General features: G+C 43.3%; 1 protein-coding gene and 1 pseudogene across 7 annotated transcripts in view; one reads left to right on the forward strand and one right to left on the reverse strand.

Annotated features, from left to right (window-relative positions):
* The window catches only part of ILF3 (interleukin enhancer binding factor 3), a 25,289-nt gene that overhangs the window by 9,265 nt on the left and 489 nt on the right, over window positions 1–15,535 (reverse strand). For 6 of the 7 annotated variants that reach the window (XM_015598267.2, XM_015598263.2, XM_015598250.2 and 3 more), the window contains exons 2-9: window positions 6,109–6,205; window positions 5,707–5,745; window positions 5,108–5,337; window positions 4,765–4,942; window positions 2,793–2,940; window positions 1,268–1,359; window positions 784–879; window positions 33–144 (exon numbers count right to left, since the gene is read on the reverse strand). In XM_015598267.2, the coding sequence (XP_015453753.1) occupies window positions 33–144; window positions 784–879; window positions 1,268–1,359; window positions 2,793–2,940; window positions 4,765–4,942; window positions 5,108–5,337; window positions 5,707–5,745; window positions 6,109–6,111 (898 nt within the window). In that variant the 5' untranslated portion in view covers window positions 6,112–6,205. The remainder of the gene's footprint in view (window positions 1–32; window positions 145–783; window positions 880–1,267; window positions 1,360–2,792; window positions 2,941–4,764; window positions 4,943–5,107; window positions 5,338–5,706; window positions 5,746–6,108; window positions 6,206–15,535) is intronic. The other variant, XM_006905869.3, reaches the window with a different exon arrangement.
* Window positions 12,853–12,971, forward strand: LOC112471694 (annotated as a pseudogene).

Consider the following 15,535-nt stretch of genomic DNA (forward strand, 5'->3'; position numbering starts at 1 on the left):
CTTTCCCTGCCTTGCAAAGCACAGGCCCCAACCTGGCATCACGATGCCCGACGCCAGGCACTCCAGCACTCTCCGCAGGGCCTCGCCGGCACCCATGGGTCTGTTGGCTGTGCCGATGGACTTCTCACAGAGAAGCTCGAGGGGCTGAAAGGTAAGAGGGACAGTTAGCCAGTGTCCGGGAGGGAGTAAGCCAACCCTCAAGAACTGTCACTGTGTGGTGTGAGGGAAGGGAGTGGCACTGGGAGTCATAGCCGTTCAAGTTCACGAGCCGGGCTAAGCCAAAAACAGGCTATCTAGAGCTGGGCTCAGCAGACTTTTCCTAAAAAGGACCAGATACTAATAAATCCTTCGGGCCATGTAAACCAGGAGGCCAAATTGAGGCTATTATGTACTTATATTTAAAAATATAAACACCATTCTTAACTATGGGCTGTAGAAAAACAGGCGGCGGCCACATTGGCATGTGGGTCCATTTGCTGACCCCTGGCCAAGAGAAGCTACCAAGGCTTCGTCATGGAATGGAGCATGTCACAGTAAGTGCACTGCCTGGCCAGCCCCCTTCCCAGTTTGAGCCGTGTACCCACCATGGGGGGTCCTGGTCTCACTCTCACCCCCCACCCAGGGTGTGGCACAATAGTTGCTCATCAAGTGGCTATGACAGGAACTTATCAGCCATACCCCAAAGTGGCACTCCAGCCCAGTTACCATAAGGTATTCCTGGGTTATGGGAGGAGGTCTCTGCACACAAGTTCCCAGGATGGCCATAGCTACCAGGTGCCTTACCCATCCTCTGAGAGGGCCCCAGGTTGGCACGCGGGTGCACAAGTCCCTCAGGACGCGAATGACAATGACACATGACTTCAGCCCGTTGGCTCTGGCCTAAAGGAACAAAGCACAGGCCCTTTACACCAAGGCGCCTCCCAGAACACAAGGCAAACATGAAAAAACACAAGTCTTGGGGTGCTACTTTGTCCAGGGTAAAAGGGTGAACATTTATAACCATCAAGTATATGGTCGGCAGCGATGCCACCGTGTGGACGAGAATAATGTTACTCTTGGCACAAAGCAGCAGCAGCCCACCTACTCAGTCACAAGCCTGTTCGGGGGTGTCAAATTGTTTATGCGCGCTGTGTTAGCATCTGCATACCTGCAGATGCTAAGTTTGGCACGGCACTCTTCAACGTACCAAAACTTTACGGTGCAAGTTAGCCAAGTTAAAACTTAGGAATTCTCTACCGAAAGACAAATAGAAGAACAAAATGCAAACCTGGAACCACTTGGCGTGTCGGAGGGACGCCAAGGCAGCAAGGCATTTCTGCCTGTCCAGGACGTCCGGGGGGTCGTTGACTGATAGCGTTTCTATTCATGGATGGAATAAGAAGACAAGGCACAGTTTGACCAAGGGGTTTCTGTCAGGTAGAAAGGGGATGTGGCAGCTTCCTAAAGGGCAGCGGAGGCTCCCATAATCTCAAGTCATCTCCGCCCTGGACCAGGGAAGGAGAAGCCAGAGCGTGTTAACTCTGCCCAGAGAGGAAATCATAAAAATTGGAGGCTCCACCAAAAAAAAAAAAACCAAAAACCAAAAACCAAAAACCAAAAAACCAAAAAAATAAAAAACAAAAAAACACCAAAAATGAAAACACAAGTGGGAAGTTACCGTACAAGGAATAATCCCATAGGGAGGGGACAGATAGGTGGATCCTATCTTCTAACAGACAGTTACCGTGCTTCCTCCCCATTATCTCCCGATAAATTAGCTAGGCTAAAAATTTCAGTAAGGGGAGGAAAAAAACACACACACACAAAAAAAACCCAAAAAGGTGGGGGGAGTAGAAATGAACTCCCTCTCTGCTTCCCACAACAGCCATCCCGAGGTGTCTGCAGCAAAAGGGACCACCTCTGCCCACCAGGCGGGACTGCCCCAGCCCCAGCCCTTGACAGAGAGAGTCCTGTTGGTCAAAGGTCCAGCGTCCCTAAACTGACAAACTAGCAGGGCTTTGGTAGTCGGAATCAGATATCAGAACCGAAGGTAATCAAAGAACAGCAACATGGGTACTAAGTGTGAGCCTATGCTGCAGCAAAACTGAAGCATTTGTCATTTCTGCGGGCTGTGTGTTTATCAGGGATTTGGATAAGGCCTGTTTCTTTTACTTTGCAGTGTGAGATTTGTGATCATCCACGCAGAAGAGACGCATGAACGGCCCTGAGTGGACTTTGAGTTGTGAAAGCATTATTAGCATCTGAAGTTTTGTTTGGGGGGAGAAAAAAAAAAAAATCACACAACTATTTAAAACTTTATCCAAAACCCTGTTTATCAGCTCTTGGTGTCTCAATCACTGCATTGATAAAAGCAGCCAAAGGAAGGACGACAAACGAAGCAGCCCTCAGTTCTGCTGCACCATAAGCTGTCTGCACAACTCCAATGTGATGTTCATGCAGAAACCATCTGGTTGTCTTCCATACTTTAAAAACTGTAACATCACCCGAGAAACGCTTTTCCAAGACCGGAGAACAGCTTAACAGAAAAACCAAGTGTAACACTGATGGCAACATTCATGGATTAAGATAAACCAAAATGGTGCAATCCTCTGAAAAGTGCTACTCACTTTTAGTGCAACTGTTATGTCCAACTCCCCAGTACTGAAACCAAATGGGAGATGTATCTCAGAGTAAAGGTGGGCAAAGCTACACCGAAATCCTTTTATCAACACAGTCTAAAACTGAATAGCACATTTGAATAGTGAGGGAACACCAAGTTTCCAAAGTCCTGCTGGCCTTCTCGGCCTCCCTACCTCCAGCTAATACTTTCTCCATTTCTTCTCTGACAACAGGAGATGTCAGGTGGATGGTCAGGGACAATGGAGGCTCTTTTGTGTTTTTTATCACAATTGCAGCATCATCGATAGATTGGAGTATTTCGTACTTGTCTTCTGTAACGGCCTAAAAAAAGAACATGCAACTTTCAAAATACTTTCTTCTCAAGGCAATCAACATTTGTTTAGTCCTGCTCGGTACTGCGATAGGCCAACTTCTTGGGGTGTGACAGGACAGCAGTCCCTTCATCTAGGGGGTCAGGATCTCCTCTTAATGACAACGTCTGTGGCCATTTTTTGGGCTCTTCATAGAGAGAGAAGTGATTTTCACAGAAAGCTTCATAATACAATGGTTAAGAGTTAAGGGTCTGTAAGGAGACCGGGGTGTGAATCCTTATTTTGTCATTTGGTAGTTGTCTAACTTTGGACAAAATCACTTAATCTCATTAAGATTGTGGTTTCAAATTTGTAAAATGGACTTAATGACATGACCTACACCACAAAGCTGCAGGAGGCTTAAACTGAACCCTGCATGGACAGCACAGCCATCAGCAGAGTAGGCATCCAGCCACTATTTCCACACTTGGATGAGCACCCATCAAAGTGTGTGGAATGACACACGTAGTACAACAGTTCGTATCATATGCTGCATACTAAAGAATGGCGCTGCTGCAAATGCACATGTGCATAAGGACAGCCACAAGTCTGACTTCTGCTTTCTTCATACCAGTTTATATATCTTGATGTATGATTTTTTAAGGAAAACATAAAATAAATACAACATTGTTGGAAGGACAAGTGCACTTTAAAAAAATCTAAATTGCAGTTTCTCTCCCTCAGCAGCACTGGCGTCCAGGCTGGAGCCTTCTGCAGTACAGCTATTCTACACACTGAAGGGAGACGAGCAGCATCTTCAGTCTCCACCCTACAGAGCCAGCAGCATCCCACTCTTCACACTGTGACAATCGAAACCGTCCCCAGAATCCAGGGAATTGCCCTAGTCAAAAACCACTAATCTAAATCGATAAAAGCACAATTATTTGTATCTTTCTCTAAAGACCAACTTGTTATAAAAGTTGTGAAAGCTTAGGGCTTCACCTGAAGTAGTTCTCCCAAAAGCATCTACTATATTGCATTAGCTCCACACTTTGATTCTGACCTGTGTCCGATATCTTAAACTGTCAGTCACATGCGAGAGAATGCAAGTTTACATACAAAAGTGAATGGTATGTTTCTAAGGAATGAGATTTTTTTTTTACTTTTGTTTTTACTTTTTTTTGCTTATCCTGTCACTAAATCCAGGATGACTGTGTCCCAAGGAGGCAGCATGTGGCAGTGACGTGGTCCTGAAGCCCTAAAACTCACCCGCTGGGAATGCTGGGGTGAGTTATGACCCTGTACCTCATTTACATCTTCCCACTTAGATGGTAAAGCTTTATCTAAGATGGGCGTTGTGAAGATAAAAAGACATCTGTAAGGAGCATGCCTGGCCTGGCCTAAGATGTGATGCAGGAAATGTGTAAGAAATGTCACAAGCTATTATTTATGCAATACTTTTGTAATTAGACAAACCAGTTTTAAAAAAGCTTTTGTTTATGTCCAGGTTTGGATCAGGGAAGAAGAATTAATAATTGTACTATCTATTCATCCATCCAATAGTGTCTGGATGTGAAGTTTATACCCAGTGAGAGTGAGACCTTGAATAGCGCAGCCTGGCGCATGGTAGACACTGGGTCTGGGTACCACAGCAGTCTGCCAACCACTGTCCACAGACCCTCGGTGGCACAGCAGCATCCTGCCCATTACCTATCCAGAAGGCAAGAGCAAAGCAAGTGCAAGGGTGGGTTTGGAGCGTGCTTCCTGGTACAGGGCACAGGTGGGCATCTCTTCTTCTGCCTCATGTCCTCAATAAGCAACCCCCAGCCTCACCCAGAGAGGCGGTCACACTCACAGCGAGCTGGATGGCCAGGTTGTCAGCCACCTTGTCCAAGAGGGCGGTCGTGGGCTTCTCCTTACATAGCAGCACCAGCTCCAAGTCCAAGTCCCCCTTGAGCAGCAGGCCCTTTGCCACAAGGCCAACACGCATCACGCCCCGCAGGGTTCTAGTCATGTGTTCCGTCTTCTGCTCCCTGCAGGACAGATCAATACATGCTAAGTGAGGGATTCAGTCTGACCAGAACCGAGAGGTCTCAGAAGGTCTGGAGTTTCTTTAGAAAAGGAGATGCTCACCTCTACCCTAGCCAGTCTCTCTAGAAAGAAAAAAAAAGAAAAAGCCCACAAAATTTCAAACTTACCCGGCCCCTTCTTTGGTCTCATCCTCCGGGGGCATGTCCAAGTTTTCGGACTCGGCGTGCTCGCTGCTGCCTTTCTCTTGCTCATCAATCCAGTCAGACACAGCTTTGAGAGCCCGCTCTGTGTGGGACACCATGTTCTGGACTGCCTCCAGTTCCTCTTGGGTTGGATAAACGGAAGAATGCTTTGCCATCACGTGGCGATCATCGTTCACAAAAATTCGCAATGGACGCTGGAAGTATTAAAACTCAGTTAAAAACAATGCAAAGAGACAAAGCAACTCACCACTTAGCTTTTAAATTGCATAGCTCATAACTACGCTTTATCATTCGTGTGAAAATAAAACTACAGTAGTCGTCCCTTATCCGCGGAGGACACATTCCAAGACCCCCAATGGATGTCTGAAACCTTGGGTAGTACTGAACCTTATACATGCTGTTATGTTTTTTCCTATGCATACATACCTATAACTTTGTTTAATTTATAAATTAAGCATAGTAAAAGATTAACAATGAGAATAGAATAATTCTAACAATATACTACAATAAGTTATGTAAATGTGGTATCTCCCTCTCAAAATATCTCATTGTACTGTACTCACCCTTCCTTGTCTTCTTGTGATGTGATGATGACACAATGCCTACGTGATGAGATGAAGTGAGGTGCATTTGAATTGTTTATTCCTGGAATTTTCCATATATTTCTGGACTGTAGTTGACAACAAATAACTGATACCGTGGAAAGCAAACCCGGGGATAAGGGGGGACTACTGTGTATGAACATGACTGAAGGTCAGAAAAGGACAACCAAACATAACAGTTGTTCTTTCTCTAGGCAGTGAGAGAAGAGAGCACTTACTTTATACATTTCTATAGTATTTGAATTGTTAGACTACGTAGTATAATTTAAAATATCTAATGAAAAATAATAGAATCAAATGTTGAGGCAATACCACAAACATCTGTACACGAAAAAAAAACTATGACTTAAAAAAATTTCTTACCATTTTTACTTCTTTTTCTGTAGTGTCTGGAAATCAAATTTTGCTTATCTTTTCAAATTATGACAGATTTCCTTGTTGTTATCAATACTTCAGCTATCTATAAGATCAGAAAATCTTTTTAGTTTCAAATATTTCATAAATAGATGCTCAGCAGCCAGACAGCGGTGCTGCCTCATGAAGGAGCCCCGCTTGCATGGCAGGACGCACCTTTATTTCCAAGTACCACTAAGCCTAAATACAAACAACTAATTATAAAGTTCCCTAAAAATGTAAACAGCCAGTTTCTGGAAGCCAAGCCTCACTTTAGGCCCACACTCAATGATTTTTACTTTACCTTCTTTCATCATTTATCTTGAATATGCCATTGTTTACAAAATTAAAAATACACATTAACAAGCCTCCCCAAAATGGTACCAGTAGAAATGTTCAGCAAAATCTTCACATTTGGAGAAGGAAAAGAGAAGGAAGGAGCTCTGGTTCTTGAAAGTAATGAAGACATACAAATAAAGGAGAAGATACAGGGCCCCAAAAGGCTTCTATAACCTGGAAAGGCAGGAACCTTCTGAAAGGTCAGGTGGATATGACCACTATTATCACATGGACAGACACACCTGCGGGTTCAAGCTTTGTAGATGGCGAGGTAACTGAAATTCAGCACAACAGAAGTCTTCACGACAAAAGCGGCTCTAATTACAATTTTGGACTCTAAATAACATGCTGACTACAACCTACTCAATTCCCCACACTGGGCAAACAGTCTGGTCCACACTGAAATCTTCCAAATGAGTAAGTAAACAACAATAACAAAAAACCCATCAGCATGATATTCAAAAGATGAATGCAACCATTCCACGCAACTGGTTACCTAACAGCTAGCTCCTTTGGTCTATGCCAGTTACCAGCCAGGGCAGTGGGCTCACCCTGGAAAGACACCCATTCCTAGGATAAATACTGATGTGATTAGCGAAAACACAAGAAGAATTTCCCACAATGTTTCAGGACTACATAGCAATTGAATGGGCAAGTTAAATGTTCCAAACAAGAACTTGAAAATCTAAGGGTGGAATGGAAGGCAATGGCCCTGCAGAGCCAGGCAAGCTGACAGGTAAGATCAAAGGCTTCGTGGTAGGGGAGGGAGAAGGGAGGGGTGGGGGTGGAGGACCAATCTCCTGGGCTTAGCTGCTGTGCATGGAGCCTTGGTGAGTCATTCGGCCATCACCAAGTGGCAGTTTCTGTAGACCTGGGCCTGAAACCCTGCCTGCCCAGCCACTACCCACGTGGCCTTGAAGTTTCCTTGGAGATTCCTTCTATACCTACAACATGGAAGCAGCCCCTCTCCCTCTGCAGGCGGACTGTGAAAAGTGAATGAGTCAACCTATAGAAGCACGAAGCACAGATCCCACAGTGGGATTTACATTACCAGGCTGCTGTGGAGGCCAAGTGATGAGTGACATGCATGTGCAAGTGCATCCTGTCATAAAGAATTATCACCATTCAGTAGATAAATGATACTGTGGTTGTGTTTGAAAAGGATGTCTATCTGTTAGATTCTTATTTAAGACAATTTTATGGCTAAAAGTACATGCCTGGTATTTGCTCTTACTCTAGTGAGGCAGGGAGTGGAGAAGGATAAGACAAGACTGCAAAACGCTGATAGCTGTTGAAGCTGGGGGATGGGTATATTTGGATTCATTTGTGCATGCCTGAAAATTTCCATAAGCTTTTTTGAATGCATAGTAAACTTAAGCACTTTTACAAAAGTACGGCTATGACAGGTAATCTAAAAATCAAACTAAAGCTCAGAAAACCAATTCAAAATCGACAATAATCAAGCCATCAGAAATCATAGCCTAATGGTGAGCACCTGTTTAACAGCCACCAGTCACAGCCATACCTACGCTGGAACTTCATCAATCTGTTAACAAAGGCTGATGTTTAAAGGAGTATTTATTTATTCAACACGTATTCAGTCTGCACCTCCTCTGTGCAAAGCAGTGGGCTAGCTGCTGGGACCGTGACTGACACAGCTCACAAGTCCCTTGGACCTGGCCAGCTAGCACTCCCTAAAAGACAAACTCCTTAGCTCTAAGTACAAGGTATGGGAGCCAATGCTTCACTGTACACCTACCACCTATTCATCTTACGTCTCTCCTCCACCACAAATTCCAAATGCAGAGACTTTAAAAATAACACAGCTTAAACCGAGGCACCAGGTGGCTCAGACCTTTTTATTTAGGGATTTACACTATCTATAACCTACTGAAAGGTGCTGGGAGAAGTGGCTGATTTGGCACCTGACACAGGAATTGAACCTTGTGGCCTGGGTCATAATGCAGTGTCAGAAAGTGCTGAGACTCATGCAGGCTGGTCCAAAGGACAAGGAGCTGACTTGAGAGGGCTCCCACTGGCTACATTTTGGGCAACTGAGCATTAAAAAAAAAAAAAAAAAGGCAATGCTTCCACCTATATGACATTGTAGAATATACAAAATAATGAAAAAATAAATTAAGAACAGCAGTTGCCTCTTGGGAATGGTGGCAGGGAACACCTGGAAAGACCCAAGGGCACTTTCTGTGGTGCTGGTCACAGCTCACACATTGTTAGGGGCTGGGTGCGTGCTGTGCTCAGAACTCACTGAATGGTATACTTAATACCTGTACATTACATCAAAAGAAAAAAGTACTGTAAGTAAATACTGGACTCTGGTTACTATTCAGAGGAAAGACTGCAACTTTCTGCTACTTTGAAATACATCATAAAAATAAAGTGGACTGAAGAATGAACAGAATAGATCCATGGACAGATGTGTTAAACTAAGTAATCAGTGTGTACACGGGCAGCTGTTCACTCTAAAAGTGTGTCACCTTTTGTGTTTGAATTTTTCATAATTGAACATATTACATTTATAAAAATCGGTAAGTCCACAAGTGAAAAAAAAAAAAGTAATTTGCTACTGCTGCAGATGTCTATATCCCAACTCCATACTCCAAAAATTGTTTAAAAGGATGATACTGTTGTTGCAGGGAATTTCTACTAAAAACGCCATCTGACAAATAGAGGTGAGCAGCAGAAAACCCCCCTTCTCACACTGGGGAACAAGATATTCTTTTTATCAAAATAGTAGCCCATGGAAAGTGCCTCTGAACACAGACACCCTCCGAATGCACCTGTCTTCACCTCAGGGTTTAAAACTCTGACGATGGGTGTGTGTGCCTCTGCTCCAGGAGGCTGCCTCACTTGATCTTTCTCTGCTCTGACAGGTAGGTCCCAGAAGGGACTCATGATGGGACTCACTGGGCTGTGGCTGGCTCTGACCATCACACTTGGCACATTTGCGGTCCATTCATCCCAGGCCCTTCTCCCTTAGACCAGGCCTTGGTGGTAATGCCTCCTGATTCAGGTAGACAAAATGAGTGAGAGTACTAATTAATCATCTGAACTAAAACAAACATTTAAAAACTGGAGTCAACACTCCTTTCCAAGGCAACAAAACTATGAGCCTAGATCTGTCATCCAAGCCAGTCTCTCAGAAGCCAGCTGCTCTGGTCTTGAATACCAAGGAATCCATCTCATTAACAAACACAAGGGTCTTCTGGATGAGCAGAAACCTCCTTTTCAAATTTTTTAGCCAGGAACACTGATAGCTACAAGAAGCCACAACACCTACATACATGCAACACTCCACTGCCCCCCCTACCAATCTAACTAAATAAAAGCTATGGTAAGCCTGCACAAAGCTGCTCCTGCAATCTCACTTATGATTCAAATCTGGGCACAAGTAAAGCCTAATTTTTACCAGCCAAGCCTCTCTGGGTAAAAAAAAAAAAAAAAAAAAGAAAGAAAGAAAGAAAGAAAGAGAAAATCCACAGAAGGAGTAAGTGGAGAGCAAAGGATCAGTATTTTAAACATCACCTCTGTGTGGTTTGGAATGTTCTAATACACAGGAATCCGTTTCTTTCTTTTGTTCTCAAAACCAGCCCACCCACTGCATGGTTACAGAAGTTGAAACCACAAAACATACACTTGCAACGTGATGACCATCTTTCTGACCTCTAACTAATTAGAATATGACATTCATGGCACTTGCTGCTGAGAAAGAAACATGCCCAAGTTAGTATATGTAGATCAACAAATGTTTGTAGAATGAACAGATGTAGTGGCAATACCCTAACAGGTATATAGCCCCATCTGTCTTCCAGGGTAGGTGCCCGCCCCCCAAAGTATTTCACGAAACCTTACAGCTATCCCAGAGACTCTGGGGAATTGTCCTGCATGGATGCCGGTCCTAAAGAGACTGTGAAATGTACAAGGACCCAATCCAGCTCCTAGTTTCCTGACCTCTGGAGCTATCCTATCCTGGGGTGTGAAGGGAAATGATAAGCAGGTGCTACTCTTTAGTGACTCACTGAACATTTACAGATTCACAACAAAGACACACAAAATAACTTTAACAAAGCAACCCAAGCAAAAGGTGCCAATCCAAAAATCTGGCTATAGATACAACAGAAATTTTAAAGTCCAATGCAAATCTGAAGTCTAGTGCCAAAGTTCCAAATTCGACTGTCTTCAACAGTGTTTTCATTGGTCCATAGGGTGGTATAAGGTTAAGAATAAAGATTTCACAAATATTTTCAATGTAAAGGGCCATCCATTATCCTAGGCTTAATTTTCTTTCCTATATTTTCAATATTTATTAAAACATCCTTTTTTTTCTTATGAAAATACAGAGATGGTGTATTGCTGTATGGTAACTACTTAAGAAGGTATTTTCCTTGATGACATAAAATGTTGGTAAATATAGGTTGTTCCTCAAAATGTTTCTGGAACTTTTAACTGGTCTGTGAGATGCAAGACCCCAGGTCCTCTGGCATTGTGGAATACCCACAGGTCTTGAAGACAGAAGCCCTAGGTTTGCACCCACCTCAGCTCCCCAACCTGGCAGCTGTGGGACCTCCAGCAAATCATTTGCCTTGCTGGAGCTGTGTCAAAAAAACAAACCAAAACAAAACAAAAACATGGCAACACAACCTATGCCTGAGTTGCAAATAACAAGGATTAAAGGGGGCGATGTGGGAAAATGTTTATTTTTTCCCCAACTGTAAAAAAAACTACAAATGCAATGTATTACACGAGTCATTTCAATCACTCTTGGATGAACCAATAAAATGTTTTAAAATCTGTCTGTGAGAGAATATAGCATCACAACAAAAAATTTAACATGACTCCAAGTAGGAATTATCAAACCCTCTTTCCAACATGCTCTTCAGACAAGGCGAGAGAAGCCAGCAGCCAGCCATCTTCCACACCTGATGAGGGCAGACGCAACCCATCCATCTATCTCCGTGGGGAAACCTTTAAGGGTATTTTAACATACACCACTGTTGTCAAAACGATCCTTCCTGTTGCCCTGATTGTCACATTCACCTTCCAACTGCCCCCCGTGTTAACCCCTAACAACCACTAATCCATTCACCATTTCTGTAATTTTGGCATTCCAAGAGTGTTATGTAAACAGAATTGCAGAGCATGTAACCTTTCAAGATTGGCTGTTTCATGCAGCATAACTGCCTCAAGATTCATATAAGTTGTGCATGTATCAACAGTTGGTTTTCTTTTATTGTTAAGTAGTATTACATAGTATGGATGTACCCTGGTTTAAGCATTCACCTACTGAAGGACAGCTGAGTGGTTTCCAGTTCTTGGCTATCAACAAATAAAACTGCTACGAATATCTGCGTATGAGTTTTTGTGTGAACATAAATGTTTATTTCTTTGGGATAAATGCCCAAGAGTCAAATTGCTGGTTCATATGGTAGTTGCCTGTATTTTGTGAGAAACTGCCAAAGTATGTTTCCAGAGCTGAAGCCTTAAATTTTAAAAAACAAAATCAAGTACCTTCACCAAATCTGACTCAATTCACCTTCTCTCCAATCCCATCTGTTCATATATCCACTCTGCAAAGCTGTAGTCATTGGTGAGCTCTCAGTGGGTAGCCCACAGACTTCCCCGTTTACTGGGCTATTTATTATCCTTCCTGCAAGTATTCTGCACGGGTCACCCACAGGACAAATATTTATTAAGTGCTGCTATGAGCCATGGAGCCAGGTTGGTTATTTCCATATTGTTGACATCTAGACTGGTTTTTGAAATTATAAATACAAAGGATTATCGTCCTACAAAAAATCTACAGAAAGCAAACTTAACTAGCAAAATTTCATTCTTTAAACACATACACATAAGAGAGCAAGAAAGTAGTTGAAAAGCAAGCAGCAGAAAAGCAAGTGACCTGGAAGATTATCTCAGTAAGACTTTACCCTTGAGTTTAATTAAACGAAAACCCTACTGAAAAGAAAGGCTATTTGGAACATTCGAGAAAAATTATCATGAATTAAAACTGCCAAGAGCACTATTTCTCACTAATCACCCAAGATTATAAAAATAATATGGAGCAAAGTTACACACTATAATAAAAGGATGAACATTCAACTTTGTGACTAAATGATCCTTGACAAATCATATATGACCCACGAGAAAATGGCCTTTAGATAGTAAACTCATTTTCCTGTTAAAACTAGTGGCTACATTCTCAATTTCTTCATTACGTGGACAATTAATAAGAAAAAAATTCAACTGGACATCGCTTTAAGACATCTGAAAACAGATGTTAAAAAACTGTCTGAATTTCCAAATGCAATTTATAATGGGATCACTTATAAAGTACTGTCTTGAAATAATCTCACAGGAGTCTACGGCCATGCTACCCTGAACAAGCCCGATCCCGTCTGATCTCAGAAGCTAAGCAGGGTCAGGCCTGGTTAGTACTTGGATGGGAGACCACCTAGGAAGACCAAGTGCTGTGGGTGTAATATAAACAAACAAACAAACAAACAAACAAGGGATTATAAACTGACAAGGTCCTTACAATCTGTGAGGTCAACCAAGGGTTGCCTCGCCTAAAAAAAAGAAAAGAAAAGAAATAATCTCACGGGAGTTTAACAGAGCATAAATATGGCAAGAAACCATTTTTAAATATCAGTACACTGACAAACTCCCTAGAAAACACCTGCTCAGTTGGCTTTTACTATTATTTCTATAATGCTATGCTGCTAGCACCACAAAGAGGTAGCACCAACATCCTAAACAACAAAATAGAAAGAGAAGCTAGTTCTTTCAGACAAAACTGTTAAATGATGCTGCAGGAAACTGAAGTCAGCCTCAGCTCCTCCCAGCCCTGGCCCCTTTCACTAACTATAGAGACTCCTATCAAACCACCATCTAACTCTAATTCCAAACCTGTCCACTGAAAACAAAAATCCTCCTCTCCCAGGACTCTATATTGGATGCTTTAAAATAAAAAGCATCCAATATAGTCTTGAAAAATCCTACTTCCTGTGAAGGTTCAATCAAAGCATGATCTGAATAAAATGTCACCATTTTGTGGGCCATACGTACTAAAACTAGATGGTGCCTTTTACGCATCTTTCAAAACTGCACAAAGTTAATAAACTTACTGACAAAATGTAGCAAGAGGTCAAGTCCAAGGAGGTCTAAACCCAAGTTTCTTAGGGGAAGGAATCATTCCTCTAAACTGTAAGAGGTGAAATAAGGAGAAATTGAGGAGGATGAGAGAAGTAACTAAGAGAAAGATGTCCCAGCCCAAGAAAACTTCTAAAGCCTTTTTCAGAAGTGAGAACATTTCCAACCCCCACACCTTAGTGAGGCCTAAAAACAGACAAAATGCTGCCTACTGTTTACCCAGAGAAGAGGCTTATATACTTATAGAAGAAGGTTCTCTCCTCACCAACAACTGCACCTGTTCCTACCTGAAGAACTTAACCATGGGAGCATGAAAATGAGCACCATATACATGAATATTAGCAGCCACTCTTGCCAGTGTGGGTTTTTTTCTTTGACAAGAATTAAAATAAGAAAACAGCCTTAGATTCCTCATTCCCATGAATATGGACTTCCAAAACAAAAAAACAAAAAAACCCTCTTAAGTAAACCAGAAGCAGCTAAAGGGATTTTCACCTATAAGCATTGGACGAGTTCAACCACGAAAAACAAAATTGCAAACAACTAGGCACCACTCCACTCCAGAAAGAGGGTGATTCCCAGGCTTGCCCAAGCTCCTGGAGGGTTAGGAAGACGGATGAATCAGTGTCCATTGCTGGCAAGGCCAAGCCTGGCAGTAATTGCCAGCCTCCGATCAGCTCCAAACACTGGGGCCTGCACAGTTTCCACTGGCAAACGGCAGAGACCAGAAGCTGTCCACATGGCCAAGAGAGAGATCAGGGGCAAAGACCCCAAGACAGGACAGGGATGGCAGTACCAGCCAGTGCCCTAAAGCATTTTTTTCCCTTTTCCAGCTGTGAATGAGCCTCTGGTTCCCACACTTCATTCACAGCCTAAGCTGCTGCTGTGGCTACATCCCACGAGACCACACACAAAGCATCAAATACAAAGCATAGTGGCAGCACCATGAGCAATCCCGGGAGATTCCCAACCACAGACACCTGAGGAAAAAAAAGAGCCTCAAGTCCTAAAATTGAATCCCAACTCCGGATGGCACCTTATGTTTTCCCATGGATCTCAAATATGCCACAAGACCACTCCTTGTAAATAGGGCAGACTCCTAAGATATCAGAAAATACAGATTCACAATCTGAAAATAACCAAATCCAGAAAAAGAAGACATCACGGAAACTGATGTCCCTTAGCAGAAACCCAAGCAACTTTCGAACAATTCCGAAAAGAATGAAGAGATGTCTCACTCTTCCCAAATTTAGAGGGAGTTGGGGGAGAGCATGCTGGTCACTGCACACTCCAAATAATTCATCCAGGCGAGGGATTAACCTGGGCAGAACCTAAAAGCAACCGCAAGAATCTCATTCATTCAACTACTTAAGGAAATAAGGTAGAAGAGTTTTAAGCACTCATGTTTGGGTTTCAAACTTGCAGATTAGAGTGCACCTAAGTATCACCATTTTGGGGGGCAAATGCAAATCTTAAGCAATCTGGAAAAAAAATCATCAATGAAGAACCTGGACTAAAGAAAGGAAAATCTTAAACCTTCTCCCAAATTTGGATCCTAATATGGGGGAGAACTGGCTGACCAGAAATTTAGGAAAGCGATGCACCCACAAAGGCCTCTTCTGTAATCAGCGTAGGAACGGGGGTCCAACTCCCCGCGCCATGGAAAGACAAAGGCGGCCCCGTTTCCCGCCTCCAGAACCTGGGACCCTCCTGGACGCCGGAGTGGGACAAAGAGGAGCGGGTGAGGAGGGGTTCGCTCCTGCCGCGCGGGCCAGGATGCTCCAAGCCGGAGGGGGGTGTGTGCATCTAACACGTGCGCGCGCACACACGGGACATCGCAACAGACAAAGCCCGGCCCGGGAGAGGCTGCGGCTGGGGGCCCGGTGCGCGC

Source organism: Pteropus alecto, unplaced genomic scaffold (assembly GCF_000325575.1).
Source record: "Pteropus alecto unplaced genomic scaffold, ASM32557v1 scaffold761, whole genome shotgun sequence".
In the NCBI taxonomy this organism is placed as follows: Eukaryota; Metazoa; Chordata; class Mammalia; order Chiroptera; family Pteropodidae; genus Pteropus; species Pteropus alecto.